At 37.1% G+C, this 22041-nt stretch overlaps 1 protein-coding gene and 1 long non-coding RNA gene across 8 annotated transcripts in view; one reads left to right on the forward strand and one right to left on the reverse strand.

Annotated features, from left to right (window-relative positions):
• Window positions 1-2126: 2126 nt before the first annotated feature.
• LOC118264076 (uncharacterized) lies at window positions 2127-4191 on the reverse strand. 4 transcript variants are annotated; one of them, XR_004782647.2, is made up of 2 exons: window positions 3433-4191; window positions 2127-2501 (listed from the first exon to the last, which is right to left on the reverse strand). It is a non-coding gene; the product is annotated as an uncharacterized LOC118264076 (long non-coding RNA). The 4 variants fall into 4 exon arrangements; XR_007707117.1 differs by lacking the exon at window positions 3433-4191 and adding an exon at window positions 3171-3305; XR_007707116.1 differs by lacking the exon at window positions 3433-4191 and adding an exon at window positions 3083-3305.
• Window positions 4192-4318: 127 nt separating this feature from the next.
• LOC118264049 (CCR4-NOT transcription complex subunit 1) overlaps window positions 4319-22041 on the forward strand; it is a 28788-nt gene continuing 11065 nt past the window's right edge. For all 4 annotated transcript variants that reach the window (XM_035576388.2, XM_035576403.2, XM_035576395.2 and 1 more), the window contains exons 1-5: window positions 4319-4697; window positions 16666-16887; window positions 17448-17631; window positions 17765-20276; window positions 20402-21803. In XM_035576388.2, the coding sequence (XP_035432281.1) occupies window positions 4596-4697; window positions 16666-16887; window positions 17448-17631; window positions 17765-20276; window positions 20402-21803 (4422 nt within the window). In that variant the 5' untranslated portion in view covers window positions 4319-4595. The remainder of the gene's footprint in view (window positions 4698-16665; window positions 16888-17447; window positions 17632-17764; window positions 20277-20401; window positions 21804-22041) is intronic.

Here is a 22041-nt window from a genome sequence, read left to right on the forward strand (position 1 = left end):
ATATTTAATTTAATGGGTCGACGTTTGGCCGTTATCTCGCCTGATAATAAGTGATGATGCGGCCTACGATGGAGCACGTCCTTCCCCATTATACCACAGTACCGCACCGATAACTACCCCTACCTACATATATTTCACTCTTTGTGCTTGTGCACATTGATCGTAAGGACGCGGGCGCCGGTGCGAGCGCTGTAAACTTCGCAAGTTTGTGTTCACGATGAACCGTTTGAATCTACGGCGGCGTGAGTGAACCGCGCGCGCTCTACCTAGCCAGTTTGACGTGAACACACCCGTCTTCATGCGCTCGACATCACGGCGCGCGAGCCTTCGCTAGCTTAAACGTTATACGGACTCCACACCCGCGTGTTGTTCGTGAACACTTCCATATCGTGTCATGTTTGATATTTCGTGACCGCACCCACGAGTTAGCGTGTACGAGCACTTCGGTATTGTTATAAAGCTGTAATCATAATTCCCACGCTTTAAAGGAGCACAGCACCATCGGGTAATCATAGTGCACTAACGAATCCAAGTACAAAAACAAGGTTACAGATGACAATACCCCAACGACTACTCATAGGCATACAGTTGCCTGGTATAGCTGATACTTAATGTGTAGGTGGTGTAGGTTATCTAGGTCCTATGTAAAGTACTGTCTCGTGTGACCGGGGTCACGGTAACGGTTAAGGAGTGGTCGTAAGAAATACTGCAGCTCTCTGTTTATTTGACTATTTTCAAACATAGCAGGGAAAAAACTCATTGTGCTCGATCATCGTAGCCACATGCGATCATATCCCGTGATCTCACAGGGCCGGGCGTATTAGCCCATAGTTTAGGAGGTTGCTAGATTTTAGGGGGCCGTGCGCAGACACGTACTGCCTACACAATTTGCTGATACATGTCAGCAAATTGTGATGGAATGAGATCTTTTTTCATCCTATCCTTGATGGCCTGTTTGCTTCTCTTTTTAACCCGTCAGTTTGTGCGGATGCTGTAAGGGGTGTTGCGTCAGGGCATGGAATACTACATTCAATTCACGGACGCAGCATCTTTAGGTGGGACTCATCTATGGTTCGATGCCCACTGCCAACTTATGGAGACGCAAAAGCATGCGGCATACTTGGCATGGACGGATTCCAGGCGCCGTTAGGATGGCAACACTCTTCAGAGGAAAAGAGCCTTTAACCGGGCTGCTAAATTATGCAAAAAGGCATTACGGATGGCTCGGTTCAACCACATTGGCCGAATAGGGAACAAACTGACTTCTTACCCAGCGGGTAGTAAAGCGTTTTGTTTCAGGCCAAGGCAGTTGAATCGAACTTCTGCCGCCCCTCACTTCCAACTCTCCTGAGGTCGGACGGGACGCTGGCTCACACCGCAGCGGAGAAAGCGAACCTGTTTGGTTCTCTATTAGGAGTCTTCACGTCTTGATATCGGTGGCGCTTTGCCATTTTACAAACGGATGTTAATTGTTTTGTGATTCATGAATGATATTTTTATGATCATGAACCCTTTTCAGATTAACTGTAAGTCTTTATTGTCACATGCATTAGGCCGTTATTTTGTTAATATTTATGTATTTAAATGTTACATGTTTGTAATGTGGTTGTACTTTTTAGACTAAATAAAACTGGTTAGATGCTATGATATGAATATTCTATGCACATAATTAACCTGTTGTTTGTCAGAATGCAGATCTACGTGAGACACAATGTGTTTTCTATTGTGTCCCATACAATGAGTATAATAAGTATAGGGGAAGTCTCATATACCGACAAGCTAAATAGCGAAAATGCTAAAGTCAGTAGTATAACCACGCAGTATAACCAGTGTAACAGAAAAGCTAATTTTTAGTTTACGATTATGTGAGTTATACAATTCAAGCCAGTTATCCCACCAAACTTCTAGTGAGCACCAAAGAACATAACATTATACATTCGCTTAAGCGGTTCACTATCTCTTTAAATAAATATAATGTTCTACATTATATTTATTTAACTCTTAGGCTTAGGCTTAGGCAGAATTAATTCAATAGATCCAGTGACAAAGGTTGTCTTACCAATGACATATTTATTTGGTTGTTTAACTCGTCTGTATGTTTCTGTGCAAATAAGTAAATACAAATATCAATACAACTATTTTATTCTGACATTACATAATTCCTTTGACAATCACTACACTTAAAATATTTCAAGGCCAAGATGGGGCTTCTCCAGGCTGGACATTGCCGCCATACAGCATAGATTTATCTCTGAAGTTAGTCATCCTTAGCGTTTCTTGGTCATCCAAGTACTTGCCAAGGAGAAAACCTCCGATGGGTACAGCAAACCATACATAGCGTACAGTGATGCCGAAGATAGCCATCTTAGTTTTGGGCTTTCTGTTGTTGCAATTTCCAATTCTTAGTGTGACTCCAGTCAAGGTAAATTAATGTAGCAGTCAGAACCGGGAAACTTATGCTGACCAGGTTACGGCGCAGGAACTTTGCCAGCGCCATATACCTGTGGAATAGAACATTTCATTATGATTAGAATGATAGTTATCTTTATGTTTCATACAGTTCTTTAATTTGCTGAGAATTGATTGGCTTTTTATAGATAAAAACAGTGGCTAAAACATACACTATCACTAGGATACAAACTTAGCAAATCTTTATATCTCAAGCCACTTAGGTCAATGAATCTACACACAAATGAACTGGACTTGACACTGGACCACTCTTAAGCCCAGTGGCCAAGAACAAGCTGAAGCTATCAGATGTTATGACAAACTATGTTTTATTTTTCTGAAAGATGCTAATCAATGTATTGACAAATAAATAGAAAGTACCCACACTTCTAGTTGATTCATACTGTCACCTGAACTTATTAGACATGCAATAGTTTAGTTCACAATATACATAAAAGTTAAATTTCATGGATTATTATATTATGAATGAATAAGAATGTATTGTATATGCATAATTTAATTGCAATTGGAAGGTCGTTGGAATAAGAATATTTGCAAAAACTTTATTTAAAATGTCTGTGGTTTTTATTAACTTAGACACTGGATATTATAAGTTTTGATATAAAATTCTTACACTGCCACAGACTAAATATAAGGTTTCCTGTAAAACCCATCATAACTGAACAACATAGGTTACATAACGAATAGAAAAATACTATTACAATGTTATCTGGTACACAAATCAGTCGCATGATCTAGAAACCAATATTGTACACAGCATTAGTGGATGTAGTGAGGAATACTAAAGAAAACTGCGTAAATGTAACCATCCTACACATAACAACACTGTGCAAAATAGGTACCGTGAACCAATAATAGAAATAAGTTCTAGCACTGATTAACTGTATGTGTAATCAGGAATCGAATCTTAGAGTTTATTGGTTATTTCTAAATTATTTTATGCTTAAAAATAATAAAACTAACCTAATTCCCAATGATGATTCTGGAATCAATTTTCAACTTCACTGACATTCCATTTGACGTTGGGATTGAAATTGTCTTGCTTGGAACCTCGGCTTTTAGGCACAACATCTGACCGATTATTGTGGGAGGCCTATGTTTAGCAGCAGACGACTTGTGTAGCTGAGATGATGATAATAGATTGAACCGGTTATTTTAAATCTTCATTTCTTCGCGAATTTGGCTATTATCTCGCTTGGTTCTTATGTACTTGTAACATTGCTATGCTTAGCAAACCCTCGAGCTTAATAAAAATGTGGATTGGTTATTACCAACGAAGATTTAGCTCACATGTGTACAATAGTGCACCACTAATATCACCACTCCGAGTAATTATGTGATATTTTTTGTTATATTTAATACTATTCCACCCTATTGCACCAAACACGGTGCCCAGAGGTTAAAGCGTTCGTTCCTCGAGCATGAGGTTGCAGTTAGAAACCTAGCAAATAAGTATTAATGAACTTTTTTAAGATCATCAAATTATAATATTTGTCTTTGCTAGTCTTGGTCTTGGTCTTAGGTACAAAAATATTGGATTAAAAAATATTATAGAAAAAAGTCAAGTGTATTGTAACGTTCTACCTATCAGCTCATTACCCATCTTCAAACTCATATCAATTGTCAGTGTTGCTAGAAAACATAAATGAGAATTTTATTATTTGAAAATCTGAGTGGGATTTTGGTAAAATTTTTACTTTAAAAATATTGGCCAAGTTTACTGATTCGATAAATATATCAATTATCTTAAAAATATTACTTTATCGGCGTGAGATCTTAATGTTGTAAAAAAAGTTAGCAACATTATTCGTACTTATTATGTTGGTATTACAAAATTATGAGCTGATTTCGACTTGTGCTTGTCCGTCGCGAAGATTGTGAGCGAGCATGGAGCGAGCGAGCGAGTGCCTTCGTCATCGTTTGCTGATTTTTCAAGTTAGAAATTGCAGTGTAGGGTGCTAAAATTATGTTAACGAAGTGAATAATAAAATTGGTGATGTTGGGCTTAGGCTTATTGTTATTTCGCAAACAAACTGTTAAAGAACACAAGTTTACCGTAGTAATCCGTCGAAAATCGAGAAAGCTTCAAACGTGTTTGAAGCTTTCGTTTTTGCTTTAATGGAACTATGAACCTGGACCCTTTAACGTTTAGCTTGTCGCAAATCAATTATCTCGTTATAAATTTAAGTAAGAAGAACTTCAAGCAGACGAATCAAGAGTTGACTCAGGTGAGATATTGCCACTTTACAGCTATTCTTTGTTTTCAGTTGTCGCCATATTGTGCATACGGAAAGTCATGATCATTTTGTAGTTTATTTAGCATTGACTGGTTATAATTGTCATAGGTTCACTATAATTATTCGTGTATTATGTTGCGATGCCGATTCACGATATTGGTTGCCAAATCGTCTATTACGTGATTCTCGTGTACGCCATACGATACGCTACGGATGTGGTTGACTGCGCGCTAAGGTGCAACCAGCACCAGCACTTGCTAGTCTCTTAGTTTTTTATTTTTTATTTGGCCGTCGGTCGTGACGTTCGCAAAATGGACCTTTACAATTCCAAGTGACTTGATTATTGTCATTATAGGTGTATCAGCCGTGACTGTGACTGCACTATCAATAGGTAGGTATCTTTATTTTCGAAGACTAGTTTTACTTTAGTTTTGCGTATGCCCTGATGATACAGGCTCGAAATATTTGAACGGATAGTGTTTATCCAATTGGACTTATTGTAAATGCTAATTGTACAATGTAAACAGTGCAAATTGTTTTCTAAGCTATAAATACTCTTTATTTTACTATTGTTGGTAAACAAGGGCTTTGCTGTCTTGGTTTATACTTCAGTATTGTCACAATAATTGTAAAATCATTCAAAGCAGTGTCGATTATTGCTAGAAACAACCTACAAGTTTCAACATGTTTGATGTTATTGATTTTCCTGTGAAAGCAGGTTTGGGGTTTGAGGTTATGTATAGAAAATCATAGTTCCAAATCCAGTTATTAGGCAAAGGTATATGCAAACTTATTGTGAATGTAAATTAGGCCTTCAAACTGGTGCAGTGGGGCTGATGGTATGATATGGAGCTGTAGAAAGTCTGATGGATTGTCTGGGCTCTGGATCAAAGAGCAGGTGTAGGAATGGGGTGATGTTTAGTCAGTAAGAGATGGGAAAAGTAATTGGATGATTTTCCCAAATAAAAAAAGGTCTACAAACTGATTCATGTAAATGATCATGTTTCAGTTTCTACTAGAATAAACTAAATATAGAGCACAATGATTGAAAGATTTTTAAGAACTGCTGTGAATCATCACAGTTAACTATTGTGTTTTTTCTTTATAAAATATGAATCAGATCAAAACAGCTCATTTTCCGTTGCTATCACCTTCTAACTGAATACAGTAAGAATCTGATTAGATTTGACCAATAAGATTGTTTGGTCCCAGCCAATCTATCAAGATCTATTAGCCTTAGTTCACATGGCAAGTGTTAAGCGCGCGTATTGATGACGCGCGTTTAGGACTACATGCATTTTACATATATTTTATTTAGGTCACATGTGTAGTAAAATATATGTTGCTGTAAAAATGTGCGCTTAATGCTTGTCATCTGAATATAGGATCTCTATTACATATTTATTAGTACTTTCTAAACGAAGAATTTTGACACAATTCCATATTGAAATAAATTGAATAAAATGTATCAAAATTCGATTTCTAGTAGCTGAATTCACAGAAGATAAGTTATCAAGATAGTGGACAAACATTGGCCCATCACATGTAAAAAAAAGATCAGCTGTACAACACTTGTGCTCAAAGAAATAAGTTGTGAGTCTGTTAGTATTAACCAAATTATACCATTTAAAATCATCAAAATAATTAAAAAATATAAAAATAGGAGCCAATGGAAATAGGAGCATGGTCCAAGCTACTGGTGCTTAGGGCTTCAGAGACAGAAACCTTCTCACAATATGTGCTGTTTCAAGGAGCACTGCCTTCTGTATCAGACCCTTGATTCATCTGACTAATGTCAGCCTTCTAAGATAGGTGTTGAAGCTTTTAAGAATCAGCCCATTGGCTGAAATAGCTATTGATACAAGGATAGCCAATTTCACATGTCTACAACCTTGTGAGCCAAGTCAAGATATTTTATTTGTTTATCTTCCTCATCTCCCACAAGTTTCTCAGTATTATAATTATTAATCTCATTTGGTACACTGACCAGGTAACAATTTCACTTGTCCCATGGATTCACATATCAATACTTAGGCATATTTTTCCTTTCCTTTCCTTTCCTGACACATTTTATAAGTATACCATAATTTATCCTTGTTCCAAATTTCATACCAATCCCTTCAGCCACTTTGACATGTTTGAGTAACAAAGCAAAAAAGGTTAAAAACTAAAATGCAAAAACATTAATATGGTAAGTCATATGTACTGATAGGTTATATGGTTACCCATCCACTGATAGAACAAAAGTTGGTGCCACAAGATTTAAACAATAATATTTGTTAAAACCTTAATAGATACCTTAAATCAAACTATTTAAAATTTTGTTACTATTAAGTTATATTATTTTTTGTGCTTGTAGCACTGTTTTGTATCCTATCAGTGTGTGGTTAACCTTATAACCTATCAGTACATATGACTTATAATAGTAATTTTTTGCTTTATAGTTTTTAACTTTTGTTTGTTTTTAGTTTTTGGCTTCTCAAGTGCGTTTTGTTAAATATAAAGCCAAGTATATAGACCCAGTATACTATGTATAACACAAGTAAGTGCAAAGTACATCAGTACCAATAATGCAAGTCCAGGTAGCTACTGTTAACCAGTGAGGAGTTCCCTTAGTTATCATACTACTTTATCATCAGACCCCTAATGACAATCACAAATTCACGACCTCTCCTATTTATTAGGAAGATCTATACCAATAAATTAATCTTTTGAATAACTAATATTTGGAACTACTTGTTTCAATTTATATAATTACATTTGTATCCATTTATTGAGGAAGGCTGTAGGCCATTAGACATACAGCCATAAGAGCCCATAATCTCTGTGTTTGGTGCACGAGAGTAGTTAGGACAATCTGTAGTAGTATCTGTCAACAGAAATTTAATCAGACAATGTGGAAGACTGTTATTACTCACAATTGGAATGGAGTCAAGAATATAACAATGAAAACAATTATATTCACATGACAATATCTATTAATATACTGCTAGATTATCATTAATTTGGTCTAGATAAGATACTTAGCTATTGTTAGGTACCACGGTTTGAAAATTAATGGTCACCTACTTATGCCCTTTTATGATAATCATTCATTTCTAGCGCTTGTTATGTTGTGCGATTTAGGTATAATACAGTGTACATTGAATTTGAAAATCTTGATGTGGTTGTCGACTTGACGCTGACTGTAGTCAAGTACAGTTAGCACTTATGCAATAACTGCATTTTAATGGAAGACCTACTTTGATTATACCCATAACTTCTGTTTTTTGGAACACAATATAAAACATATTGTGTCTTATGCAGACTCAACATACTACAATTTAAATCATACTTCATTTTTATAGAGATAACTGAAATAATTACCTTCTCTTTAAAAAAAAACATGGTTTTCAAATGTAAAATCACTTTACTGTTACCTTGCCTGACTATACCTGACTGCTTATTTGCTGTATTTAGTTTGTTAATGTATTGTCGAAAATCGAACTTTTCCTGGCAATAACAATATACAATAAATCATTCTAAACATGTTACTTAACAAATGAGGTGAAAACCAAGGGAATGATAGGGATTCACTTTTACTTTAAAGAGATATATAGTTTGTCAAGGTTTTGTTGTATTTCAAGACAGGTTTTTCATAAAGAAATTTCATACTGGATATGAATGCAATATGCATGATACCTCTTTAGAACCTTTTCATCATTATAGAACCATGATTTTCAAATAAAGTATAGCCTACAACACTTTCCTCAATAAATGGACTATCTAAGACAAAAAGTTTTTTTTAATCAGGCTTATAGTTCCTAAGATTAGAGCGTTCTAACAAACAGACTCTTCAGCTTTATATATTATCGTATAGGTATCTATATTGATAGATAATATTTAAATATAGAATGTTTACCCTTCCTGATTTGATAGGAGTGTTTTTTTGAAGGGTTCCAAGTTGGCCAGTATTTTGTAATATTTAGTTAGAAATTTAGTAGACTGATTTTCCTTAAAATGGAGAAAGCTTTGTAGTTACAAAAGCTGTGAAATAATTATATAAAACTTTTAAAGAAGTTTAAATGTCACAATTTGTTTACATTAAAGTGGAACAGTCGTCATAATAAAATTTGAGGAAAAAACAACTTGCCCTTTTCCTTCACGAGAGTAAACAGAAACCATAAAGTTTCACCTACAATACCTTTTAACTCACCCCATTTTATTACAAAAGTAATGGGTCAGAAGACTCACAAATGATCCCTATTTTAAAACTTTTCTATTGACAGAATTTTAAATACATTTCTCGAAATTTCCCTGTTTGTTACCTAAAGTTAATTAACTTATCGGTTTTTCATAATGTCTCGGTATTTAGAATGGATTCTGGAATTGCACCATATGGCAACAGGCTAAGGTCCTATTAGGTACATGGAACTTACAATACTATATAACTGTTGAAATATGGGACTTAGGTATATTGGCATTGTCAATGGTCACAAGTCCACTTAAACTACAATGACTCATCTTATAGATTAGGTTAAAAGTACAACTAATATTGTTAATATGTCATAGTATTGTGAGATTTATATTCTACTTCTTATTTTGACTGCACATATGCATCTCTGCCTTTTCCTCTGGGGATTAACATTACATTCAGGTCCTGTATCACAATGTATGCATAGTCATTATGTTATGCCAGATTCCAAATCGAGAACATAATTTTTATGAATTATCTGTCATATAAGCTATCGGGTACTTATATTGAGGGTAGTGAAATAGGCGCTCAGTATGCCATGAAAGAAAGAACGTAAAAAAATAACAGTTTATTCGCACCGTTATCAAATATTGCAGGCAAAACAAGACAATAATTTAAAAAGTAAATAAATAAGCAACACGGCGCAAAAAGTCCAGTGCTCAGCTAAAATGCTGTAGCCCGCACACGACGGCTCGAGTCACGGCGAGTCCATGCTATATAAGTTTAGTATTCTTATCTACACCCTGGATCTATTTACACAATGTTGATATTTTAATGTTCTCTATGAATTGATTTAAAATAATTACATAAAAAGTAAAAACCCATAAATACTTCATGTACATAAAAAATCCGTGTAGATGGACACGAGTGCCGTATTGATTTCTACTTTACCCATGTATTTGTTCTCGTATCGTACCTAATTCTCTTACTCATCAAAAGTATTGCATCATTTAAAATTCGTATTAATACAATTCATTAATTGATAGGAAACATTTTAACTTAGATTACAAAGATTTTACATTGTTATCTGATGTCATACTATGTTATTGTCTGATATTTTTCATAACATAATAATATCAGAGACAAAACTATAATATACGCTTTTCAATGATGCAATACTTAAATTTTTATCTCTTGCCTTTGCTTACCGCTCGCGATTTTATTGATTTTGCTAAACTATTCAAGTTCAATTCTCTGTCCAGTTTTAAGTTTGACCTTTTAATTTCATCTATATTTGATTCAAAAGGTCTATGCCTGAAATGGTTTAAATTACTACTTCAATGCTCGAATGACCGCAAGTCGCAACTAGAACTGCCTAGGAAGTTTATAAATCGATTTGTATCGAACAGTGCTATTGGGTTTTTCATGTTTGGTAATTCATCGAACATACTATAGTATGCACTGGAATTATGTGGGGTGTGCGACAATACGCTCACCCCCGTATTTTCAACCCTCTGTCTAACTCTTTTAATGTTTTGTTATTTTCTTAGTATTAGCTGCCTACGCGAAGTCAATTTTATGCTATGTTGTACTCTTTTATTTTTGTCCATGTTACTACTATACTATTAATGAAGTTATGTTTATTTGCCCAATGATATTGTTCGTTCTTCGAGATTTGCATGTATTTACTGTTGCTACAGCAAAGAAAAACCTGCATTTCAATTGTCCATTCTCTTCTATGCTGTGCTGTTTACAATTTTTAATGTGATGTACTATAATTGCACGATTTGGCTTTGTGAAATAAGAACAAATATAGCCATCAAACAAGTTTCTGTTATTCTTTGTACAATGTACGTGCAATATCGGAAATTGTAACAAGTTGAAAGGCGATATCTTGCAAAATATGAAGCCTTTCATGTTGTATTATCGCCATGCTGCGCTATCGAATGACGACACACGTCGGTGTTTCATTTCTCACTTTTTGGCTGCAATAACCAGTTTTCTATAAAATTTTAAAAATCGCGGTATTATTGATCATACTGCATGATAACGAATATAGAACGGAAAACACAGATAAATAAACTTTAATAACTTTGCTGTGCTCACTACACTAGTCACTACAAAGGGAATGGATTGCAAAAAAAAAAGGTAAAAAAGACAAATGCCGATTGAGTCATGAAAAAATTCCCCTTTATAATCTAAAACCAGCTTTTACCTGCCAAACCCAATTGATACGTAGGACTATAATAATAAAGCTGCACTCGCTGCCTGTGTAATTTGTTCCCTTTTGTAGTCTGCTAGGATATTATAAAATGACTGGGAACGAACCCACCTGACAATTGTATTTGGTTGGCTTCCCTGTCGAGGGAGGAAATTGGGTTTAATTTGTACCTACTATGTATGCATATTCAAAGTTGCAATTGTATCTACAGCGAATGTCGTACGTTATTGATCTGTTATATTGGGTAAAGTGGTTGTCAATCAATACTTATCATGGCAATTATAGCGCCCATCGCCAGACACTTCAAGTAATCGATTCCAATGAGAGCAATTGCTTTCTTGTTTTATGTATTTTATGTGGCAATTGGCTCACCCTATTACTTGGGTCTAATAATAAGAGTGGCAGCCGTGGGTGTCGAGGTTACACGCGCCTTTTCTTGGGAAATATACCGGTGTAAACAAACGTACACACTAAGAACGTATATTCGGGTATCTTCGTCACGTTTATAGGCAAATTATACACACTAAAAGTATTATCTTAGCGTGACATCTTCTTTGAAGTATCTTCGTTTTTAATATGTATTCAATTTGCTAAGAATGAACATGTACAATATATTTTTTGGCAAGCATTCATAGCTATTTTGACCGAAATATCCACAGTAACAAACACATGTAGATATGTACATATATTCAAGCCTAAATCAAAGACTTCTTGCTTTTTAATTAGCTTTTATTAGTCAACCCGTAACGAACTATGTCATAACACTTAAATTACACGCACTTCTAAACATCTATTAAAAAAAAAAACGTTGCTCCGGACTAGGATTTTCTCCAGTGACGTGCGTGTGTTAACAGTAATGAATTTCACATACACAATAAATTCACCCAGATTTGTGTTGTATCGTCATGAAACTTCGCAATATATATTTAAGTAGATTAGATGACCATATAATACTATGGAACTATCGAGCTGGTCTAATGATTAAATCGGAAGGTGCCTGATGGAACCTTCAAGTGCCTTCTAGTAAACATTCTAGTTTTGGGCTCATTAGTTAGGTCCATTTCTCCTGATGAAAAGGTCTTATATTACTATAAGCGTGTTTTTAGTTTGTTAAATGTAGGTACTTTGTTTCATACCCACTTTTGCCGTGTATTCATCCGTGATGTACGGTAAAATTGACGGGTAGACAACTGCCGTGCCGGCTAATACTTTTTCTTTTTAAGTCTACCCCAATATGAGCTGGCTTTCCACATGATGGCATGTAACTTTGCTTTTTATTTTTATGCTCTGAAAATGGATCGAATTTTTTGTAGCTGTTACTAAAGTAAATTAGGCGTTTGTTTGCAATAAATAGTCAAATTAAATACTCGTGTTATTGTTCTTAAATCTAAAGGTGCTCGTGTACGATACAAAGAGGAACGCTTTCTTGAAATACTCTGTAATTTTTTAATCAATTTTTTTGAAGCCATTCATTGATGATAATTAATTTTTTGAAAGTCGAATTGTCCTTTTTTTCCTAGAATTAGGTAGTTATCTCAGTCAAAAATAAATAATGTCGACTTTTCAATACAATTTGATTATCAAAAATAATCACACTATCATTCATCATTTTGATAATATACATAATAGGTCTTTAATTTTAGATTTTTTCTAGATATTAACTTGTACGAAAAACGTATGCGGTTTAACGCAAAAATATGACGTCATAAGTTGCGATATCAATGCAAAATTTAAAGAAAATAATCGATATTTCGAAAAACGTATTGAATTTGACGAGTCGTCAACTACCATTTTACCATCACAATATTTCTTCTCTAAGATCTGGTAACCGACAGTGCGAAGCGGATTTGCCTCGTCTTGGCAACATTTAATAGAACGGTGTTTTTGATACTGTATTTACGTTGTAGAACATAATTTATTTACTCAGGACTTACACTGTTTTAGGATATATTTATATGGACTATGTTTTAAGGTCAATACGTATAAAAGTCGCTTAACTTCAAATCGATAACCCATACTATGACCTAATTCATCATCTGACCTAGACAGGCACACACTCAGATTATCGCGTATTATAAATTTTATAAACGACAATTCGATCGAACGGAGGACCGAAGGAGCCAATAATTCATGGAAATACACGGCTTTGCTTCTATTTCTGGCGATTAAACGAAACCGCTAGGCCATTATTCTTAACTTGCATTCTATTGTGTACCGTAACACGATTTAATAAAGCATTCATTCAGTTGCACATTTCCATTGCTCATTGATGTGATTTGCCTTGATTGGACTGGAAGCTAATCGCATAAATTAGTCACACTAAATTGTTTGTTTTTTATCAATAGTAGATTGATCTATAAACTTAAGCTGAACCACATAAAGTTCATTTTTGCTATGTCGGTCGTACCGATACCATGGATACGCGGACACAAAACAAAGAATAGTTACGTATTAACCAGTATGAAGTATACAATAGTTGAATCCACAGTCGTTACCTTTCCGTTGCACACAATGGCAAGATGTTCGCGATAAAACAAGCGGACTGAAAGATAAAATTACTCAAAATTTTAATTGTGCACTATCAGAACCGTCAATTTTGTGGAAACCATTATAATTAAGGATAGATAACATTGATTTCTTACAAGTGACAATTACTATTGAACGTCTTCGATAGACCTCGTTTATGAATTCAGTGGTGAGCAGCGCGAGTGGAAATGTTAGACCGTTTCTTGCCTTCAAAATGTACCTAGGTAAACTATGCACCATTAATGTCATAGTCCTGTTTATTTTTGTGTTTGAACTGTTTGTTGACAACAACTGAGTACGGTAGCTTTAAATACTCCAAGGTATGTAGTGATTAGAATGAAGAAGTCACGTTATAGGTCAGTCGTCTTAGCTCAAGTGTAATAGTAATTAGAGCGACTAAAACCTCGACATTTTCCTTGAGAGGAAGGCAAAAGAGTCGTATTATAGTTTGTAATACTCATTCGAATGCTATTCATCTTGACTTGCTTTTATTAACCATCAGGTTTTAAGTAGTGATGTGGAAATTTAAAGTACCTATTACCTCCTTTATTTTAAATAGTAATTTTTTGAATGTATTCAACATTCAATTGTAATAAATGACATTTTGCAATATCTTCATAAATAAATGTTCTTAACTATGAATATTATGAAGCATGCAAAACAGAAGCGTAAGCTATGAAATCACTTATATAAAATCCCGGCAATGGAGGAAGTACGTATTGAAAATTGTGTTTAGAGTTTGCGTCCAACCTGTTGTTACCTCCGGTATACACAAGGAAATTTCCAATTTCCGTACGACTATACTAGCGCAAACGAGATTTTCATCAAAGTGGGATGCATCGTTTGTGGACTTACTGGACAACTAATTTAATTCAGGCCACCCAGCAAATGCTGAGTGCCTGTGCTAGGTTGAGGAATCAGGTCATCTGTCTGAGACGACCCGACCTAAATTACTGCCTTTGCAGCAAAATTACTCGGCAGGAAAAGGGCATAACATAAAAAAAAAACATTAAAGTTTTTTTTTAATAAGTATTATATTCTTAGATACTTTGTATTTTTCCAAAATCGCCACGAAAACCAACCCAAGAAGGCGACAATTCAGAAAGAAATCTGTTAATAAACTGAATATTGTAATCTAATGTGTCACTTTAATACGTGATTAACGCATAAATAAACGAGGTTCTGCGTAATTAATTCAGTCTCTTTTTGACTGCCATCGGGAGCACTCGGATCGTACAGTGTTTGAGAACAAGTGCAATGCAACCATGGCGTTTCAGAATCATTGAGGATACACTGGTCAGCTGTAGTTAGCAGCTAACCATTAATGATTTCCCACGCAAATTTCGCGAGATTGCAGTCATAAACGATAAAAATGGCCGAAAATATTGAATGCCAATAGTGTTGCAAACATAACATTTTAAATGCATTAAATTCAGTGTATTGGTAGAGTGCGTAAGTTCGAAATACATTTTGTCAATTGCCTGCAACATTGTATTATAAATCACTATGGTAGTGAGACAGTGATACAAGTAATTTGGGTACCTCGAGTATTTGATTTACTTGAAAATTGTAGTAAATAAATATACTTGCAAAAACGTTCAATAAATTACGGCTGAATTTTAAATTTCCTACTTTAAAAAAATATTTTTGTAGTATTTGAAATAGTAGCGGCGAGCGCTACGGTAGAAAACGGGTTCACCGTTGTGGCAACACCGAGTCGATAGTTGCGTCTGGTTCATCTTTGTTACATTGACGTTCGTGCCTCGGTACTCGGTTGTGTTTTGGGAAGTGTAGGACTATTCTAAAATGGTTCGATTGAAAGTTTTATACGGATTTGTGGACGTCACGTGCGGTGAACGGTTCTCGTAATCACATTGTACTGAACGTGTGTGCAATTAAGGTAATGACGGCAGGGCGGCTTCGTGCGGTGCATGTTGTCTCTATCTAGTATTGTAATTGCATGTTGTTATATACGACCTACGGCTATGTCATACATCGTGAATAATTATGTTGCCACAGTTACTTCTTTGCCCCGTGCTGCGACAATCAATGATGCTTGTTATCTTTTATCAATGTTTCTTTGTTGCGCCTAAGGAGGAAATTAATGTATTAATTTGTCGTTAATTTTATAATTATTGAAGACATTAATTATTTGTTAGATTTCTATTATTATAATACACACATTTTAATAGAACTAACTGCTGACTTTTTTTGTAATATTGAATCTTTTAAAAATATGCTGTGTGCTGTGGCGGACAGCTGTAAAAGTGATATTTTGGTATAGTGATCTTGTTTCTCTAATATTTATTTTCTTTCGCCAGACAATACTGTTTAATAAGATTTATCATAGAAAAGATAAAACCAAAACAATATTAGTGATTACTCAAATGTTTTCACTTTTGAAATCAAGTAATAGTTGTGATTAGATAAAGGTAGTTAAATGTTTAACTGTGGACAAAGACAATTGGGTATCTTGTTTTATTTGTTTAATGTACCTAATATTGTCCTATAAGATAAACAATGTATATAATTTCTACATTGATAGTATAATTGATTCATAGGGCAACACTAATGTAATGTCTCTGGCGTTGTGGGTGTACATGGATGGTACTGTTACTTTGGTACCCTTAGGTTGTCCAAGCGTTTGACTTCTTAAGAAAACTATTGATTAATCTGGTAGTTAGTTGAGTTTGCGATTAAATAAGTAATCATATTTATAGGTTTTTACTGTGAATATGTGTGTGAATGCAAAAGTCTGCATGAACACAATTTTGTGACATCCAATTCCCATAAATGATGAAAAAGTGGTTTTACCTTTACGCTATCACAATCAATGTTATTGCTAGTTTATGCTATTGAATGTTACGGCTAAGCGTGAAGAATTAAGTTCATGACTTAAACATAAGCGGCATTGCAGTCATTTTATAATAGGTGTGAACAATACATTTGTCCGTTTATAACTGGGATTTTAATATCTTTGTTGTAGTGGTTGTGTTTATTGATAACAAATAACAACAAAACTTTTCTTTCTTCCGCAGCTGGTTAGCATATATGGGCTGGAAGCAGAAAATCAACTCTTGAGGTGCTTGCTCACTGAAGCAGCCAAGAATTCTTGGGACACCGATCGTCCATCGAATGCTCCCAACAACAGCATCCACGCGTCTTTGCTCGCACAGCACCTCGCGTCCTTGCTCAATCATCCAGCCAAGTCGACGGTCATTTGTCGGGCTGTAGATCAACCTAACAAAACTCTACAGAAGGTAAGTACCTTTTACAAAACATCTGTCTCTTATACTCTTTCTGAAGGCGCTTCTCATCATAATCAAATATTTGCTGTTTCACCTGTATCGTCTGTTTGTCCTGAACCATTGTACCATTACCTACTGATTTACTTAAATTACTGCACATTTCTTCGATCCTTGTTATTCCCATTTAGTATGATTTACACATATTGTTTTAAACCATTGATTCGTTTCGCTGTAGGTACCTACCGCTTTATTAAATATAAAAAATATTTTTTTATTGTTGGTATGAGAAATTCTGTGAAAAATATTTTGTTAACCGCAGCTGGCCGGGAGGCCATGGGGATTATCATAAACACAAGGACATAACACACCATACAGATGTAGGTACTTAAGTTTGTACTATGTCAATTTCATACTGTATTGATATAGTGTAGATAAGGTTTAAAAATCATAAGTCTTGTTCTATTGAATTATAACAGACAAGTATTGGGCATTAAAAGCAGTTCATTTTCCAGTGCTTTTATCTACTCACTAATGAAATACTTGAATACCACTAAAGCACTGATTTCTTGCAGATATTAAAACCAACAAATACTTTACTCAATCGCCTGTCAAGATTGTTAAAGTTAACCACTGCCGAGGATGTTGCCCTTTCTCTGGTTCTGAGGAGGAACTCGTCGAAATCTGAAATTGTAAACTTATCCAAGCAACATCTTAAAAAGAGATTCTTAGATCTCGTTCAGTGTTACCTCGACGCAGGTCGGTATTTCGTGTACACGTTGTTCTAGACTAGACGTAGACATACATATCGTACTTGCAACGATGTTCATATATTGTTGATATGTTTTATAGCCTCCGCTACAGAACTAACGCGCGGTGTTTCGGTTCACAGAGCGCGGACATCAAGTGGAGCGTGCCGGACTTCAGGAATGCAGCCCTGAAGTGTTGCAAACTCTACTCACTAATCTCGCGCACGAAAACTTTCGGTTAGCCGCAGTGACAAAGGACTTGTTTTTGAAAAAATTGCGAGTTGATTTCCCACGCGAAGTAGTGCCTATTGTGCTCGCGCCGCTACTTTATCCTGACGATACGCAGACTCCTCTCGAGGAAATGACTACAGCTGACGACATGGCCGCAGCCATGATGGATAACTCACTAGCTGAGATCATCCGAGACATCGGCTACTCTTTCACCTCATCGGTAGAGGAATGCAAGAACAACATGCTGAACTTCGGCGCTCGGGAGCCTACGGCTACAGATGTCGCCAAGATCATATCGACGATGATCAGATACCACACAACCGTCCAAGACGGACCCCCTCTACAGACACCGGGGAACTTCTGGGTCGGCCACGACGTCAAGAAAGAACCCCTACCACAAGGACATGGAGAATCATGGAATGCAGAAGTTTTAGTACAAACACTAAAAGATCTTGCATCTAATCTAAACTGGAAAGAGGTCATCCTACAACTCGACCACCCCGAGTTCTTCGTACCTGATAGACAAGGACTCAGCTTGCTATTCACGATACTACGACTCGGCCTTCAAAGTGCCGGCTATCCAGCGAACATATTCCCTGTTGAATACTTGTGTCGGCGTTGGACGAATTTGGAGGGACAGATGAGTCTCATTACGAATATACTCAAGTATCCCGATATATTCAGTTTCGCTGATCATCCATTCCACCCGGTTTCTATTGATTTACTAAAATCACCTCCGGAAGCAGACAACAAAGACGTGGCCACATGGCGCTGTCTCTACCTGGTTGAGCTATTGTTATATGCTTCGGAGCGAGGATATTACATTCAAGTACAGGAACTGTTCAAGATTCCTCTGCAATACTGTCCTGATGTTTTGATGCTGGCGTTACTACAGATTAGCCCACCCGTCAATGTTGTCAGACAAGAGCTGTTCTCAACATTGATACCAATCTTTTTGGGCAACCATCCTAATTCAGGAATCATCTTGCACCACGCTTGGCACAATCAGAATCCTAATATTAAGGCTGTGATAATGCATTCAATGGCAGAATGGTATATTCGTGGAGATTGTGATCAATCAAAACTTTCAAGGATCTTAGATGTCGCACAAGATTTGAAGGCACTATCATTATTACTAAATGTTCAATCATTCCCCTTTGTGATCGATTTGGCCTGTCTGGCATCTCGACGAGAATACCTCAAGTTGGATAAATGGTTAACGGATAAAATCAGGGACCATGGAGAAGCGTTTGTGTCCTCAATGGTCAAATTCTTACAAAGAAGATGTCCACTGGTACTTGGCAAGGGACCAGAAGAACAGCTACCGAAGGCGGCTCAACTGCCCCATGAGACAATTGCTACGATGTTGGCGTGCTTGCAACTATGCATTCCTAATGTACAACAGGAGCTACAGGAGGCGATTTGCAATGTGATTGCTAACTGTCAGACTCTCATACTAAGTAAGACTCGGCAGACCATAGCCGGTATCGCACGGCCACACACCAGAGTGTTGGAGACTCCCTTTAACCCGGCGGGATTAGGCGGACAGCTTTTCCCGCCTCATGTAGATTCCATCACTAACTTGACTCCCAATGTTGCAAACATGACCCTAGGGGCTCCTGCAAATACTGCGTTTGCCATGACTGGTACATTGGGACCTTTAGTTACTACACCTGGGTCTCCGTCACGTCTAATGGGCGCCGGGCCAAATAGTCCTTTCGCAATGATGCCATTACAACATAATGCTAATGTCGCCAACATGGGCCTGGCTAGAATGGCTCCAGCTCCGGCAATGGATAAGCCACGTATTCCAGATCCTATTCACTTCCCTGAGATGATGCACAATGTTGCTAAAGAAATTGAGGATGAAGCAAACGGTTATTTCCAAAGGATTTACAACCACCCTCCGCATCCAACCCTCTCAATAGACGAAGTGTTGGACATGCTGAAGAAGTTCCAGGATTCGCCGAACAAACGAGAGCGTGAAGTGTTCTCCTGTATGCTACGGAACCTCTTTGAAGAATACAAGTTCTTCCCTCAGTATCCAGACAAAGAACTTCACATTACTGCTCAGCTCTTCGGAGGCATTATCGAGAAAGGACTTGTGCCTAGTTACGTTTCGCTCGGTCTGGCTTTGAGATTCGTGCTCGACGCGTTGAGGAAACCGGAGGGTTCTAAAATGTATTACTTTGGAATAGCAGCTTTGGACAGATTTAAGTCACGTCTGAAGGATTATCACAAATACTGCGAACATGTCAGGGCTATTCCTCATTTTAGTGAATTCCCTCCGCATCTAATCGAATATGTAGAATACGGACTGCAGAGTCAAGAACCACCTTCGAAGCCTCAGGGAGCTGTATTACCGACGAGCCTCGCTGCGATGCTGAACCAACCTCCAGTTGTGACTGCGACTGCTCCTTACAGGTATGTCAAACTCGGATTCGCGTTTGCAAGCATATGTAAACTGTGTTAAGATAATTATTGTTTCTTTTTATCCTAATTATTACATTTATAAATTAAAGTGTACATTGCTAATGTTATCTTTACAGAGTTACTCCAGCGATTTCGGTGATTTCGAAAGTCACCAACTGCACGACCGGCGGCATGGGAAGTCGGCCCTCGATCGCGAACGCAACGAACATCGACACGCTGCTCACGGCTACGGACAGGGAGGAGAAGATAAACGCCCCTCCTGAACCCATACAAGACAAAACCGCTTTTATTTTCAACAATTTGAGTCAGCTTAATTTGCAAACAAAATGCGAAGAACTCAAGGAAATAATCACGGATGAATATTATCCTTGGCTGTCTCAATATTTAGTTATGAAGAGAGCGTCTATCGAGCTCAATTTCCATGCTTTATATTCCAATTTCCTTGACGTTCTTAAAATTCGAGATGTCAACAAGATGGTCACAAAGGAGACTTATCGTAATATCAAAGTATTATTGCGCTCAGATAAAGGCATAGCAAACTTTTCTGATCGTTCACTACTGAAGAATCTCGGTCACTGGCTTGGCATGCTAACATTAGCGCGTAACCAGCCAATTCTTCATGTGGATATTGACCTCAAAGCCTTAGTGCTTGAAGCCTACCATAAAGGTCAACAAGAACTTCTTTACGTGGTACCATTTGTCGCCAAAGTTTTAGAATCATGCGCTAAGAGCATTGTTTTCAAGCCACCGAACCCCTGGACGATGGCATTGATGAATGTTCTTGCTGAACTACATCAAGAACCGGATCTAAAACTGAATTTGAAGTTCGAAATAGAAGTGCTATGCAAGAATCTGGGCTTGGACATAGCTAATCTGAAACCGGCAATTTACTTGAAAGATCCCGAAAAAGTCAGACAGATTGAGTTCCAACTGTCTCAACCTAAACCGAATAAGGAAGCGGCGACAGTGGTACCCGTAAACCCGGCGCTAGTGCAGGCTCCACCAATGCAGATGATGCCTCCGCAGCCACCAATGATACCGACAGATGACATGACTGTCACCGCACCGACGCCGACGAGCGGCCTTATGGGCGACCCCAACTTGATGGGAGTCATCGGTCTTCCCGAACCCAGATTTAATTACTTGGACGTGAACGTCTCCTCTACATCTGCATTTGGTCAAAAGATTTGCTTTAATCCGCATATTCTCCTGTTCCAAAACTATCCACACCTAAAACAGTTTGTCAAGCCCGCGATCGAGAGGTCGATTCAGGAATGGATCCACCCTGTGGTGGATAGGTCAATCAAGTATGCTTTGACTACGTGTGAGCAAATAATAAGAAAAGACTTCGCATTGGACCCCGATGAAGTAAGAATGCGCACCTGCGCGCATCATATGATGCGTAACCTGACCGCTGGCATGGCGATGATCACGTGTCGCGAGCAGATCATTAGCACCATCAGCACCAATCTGAAGGGTGCTTTCGCTACCGCACTGATGCCTTCCACACCCCAACAGGTTAGTATTTCATAAACAAAGTGAAACAATTGTCGGCTAATGCATTTTGGATAGAGAGCTTGTGTCTGATTCAGTTCTGGCCTCGAGCTCTCTATACAAAATGTTATTACGTATGTCTTATGAACTACTAATCTTAGATATGCCGCAGATAAGCCTCCGCGTGACAAGTCCATAATGTTAATCCATTCCAATCCAATTCTAACATTATGGACACAGTAAGTTTCTGGGTTGGTTGAAT

Source organism: Spodoptera frugiperda, chromosome 25 (assembly GCF_023101765.2).
Source record: "Spodoptera frugiperda isolate SF20-4 chromosome 25, AGI-APGP_CSIRO_Sfru_2.0, whole genome shotgun sequence".
Taxonomy (NCBI): Eukaryota; Metazoa; Arthropoda; class Insecta; order Lepidoptera; family Noctuidae; genus Spodoptera; species Spodoptera frugiperda.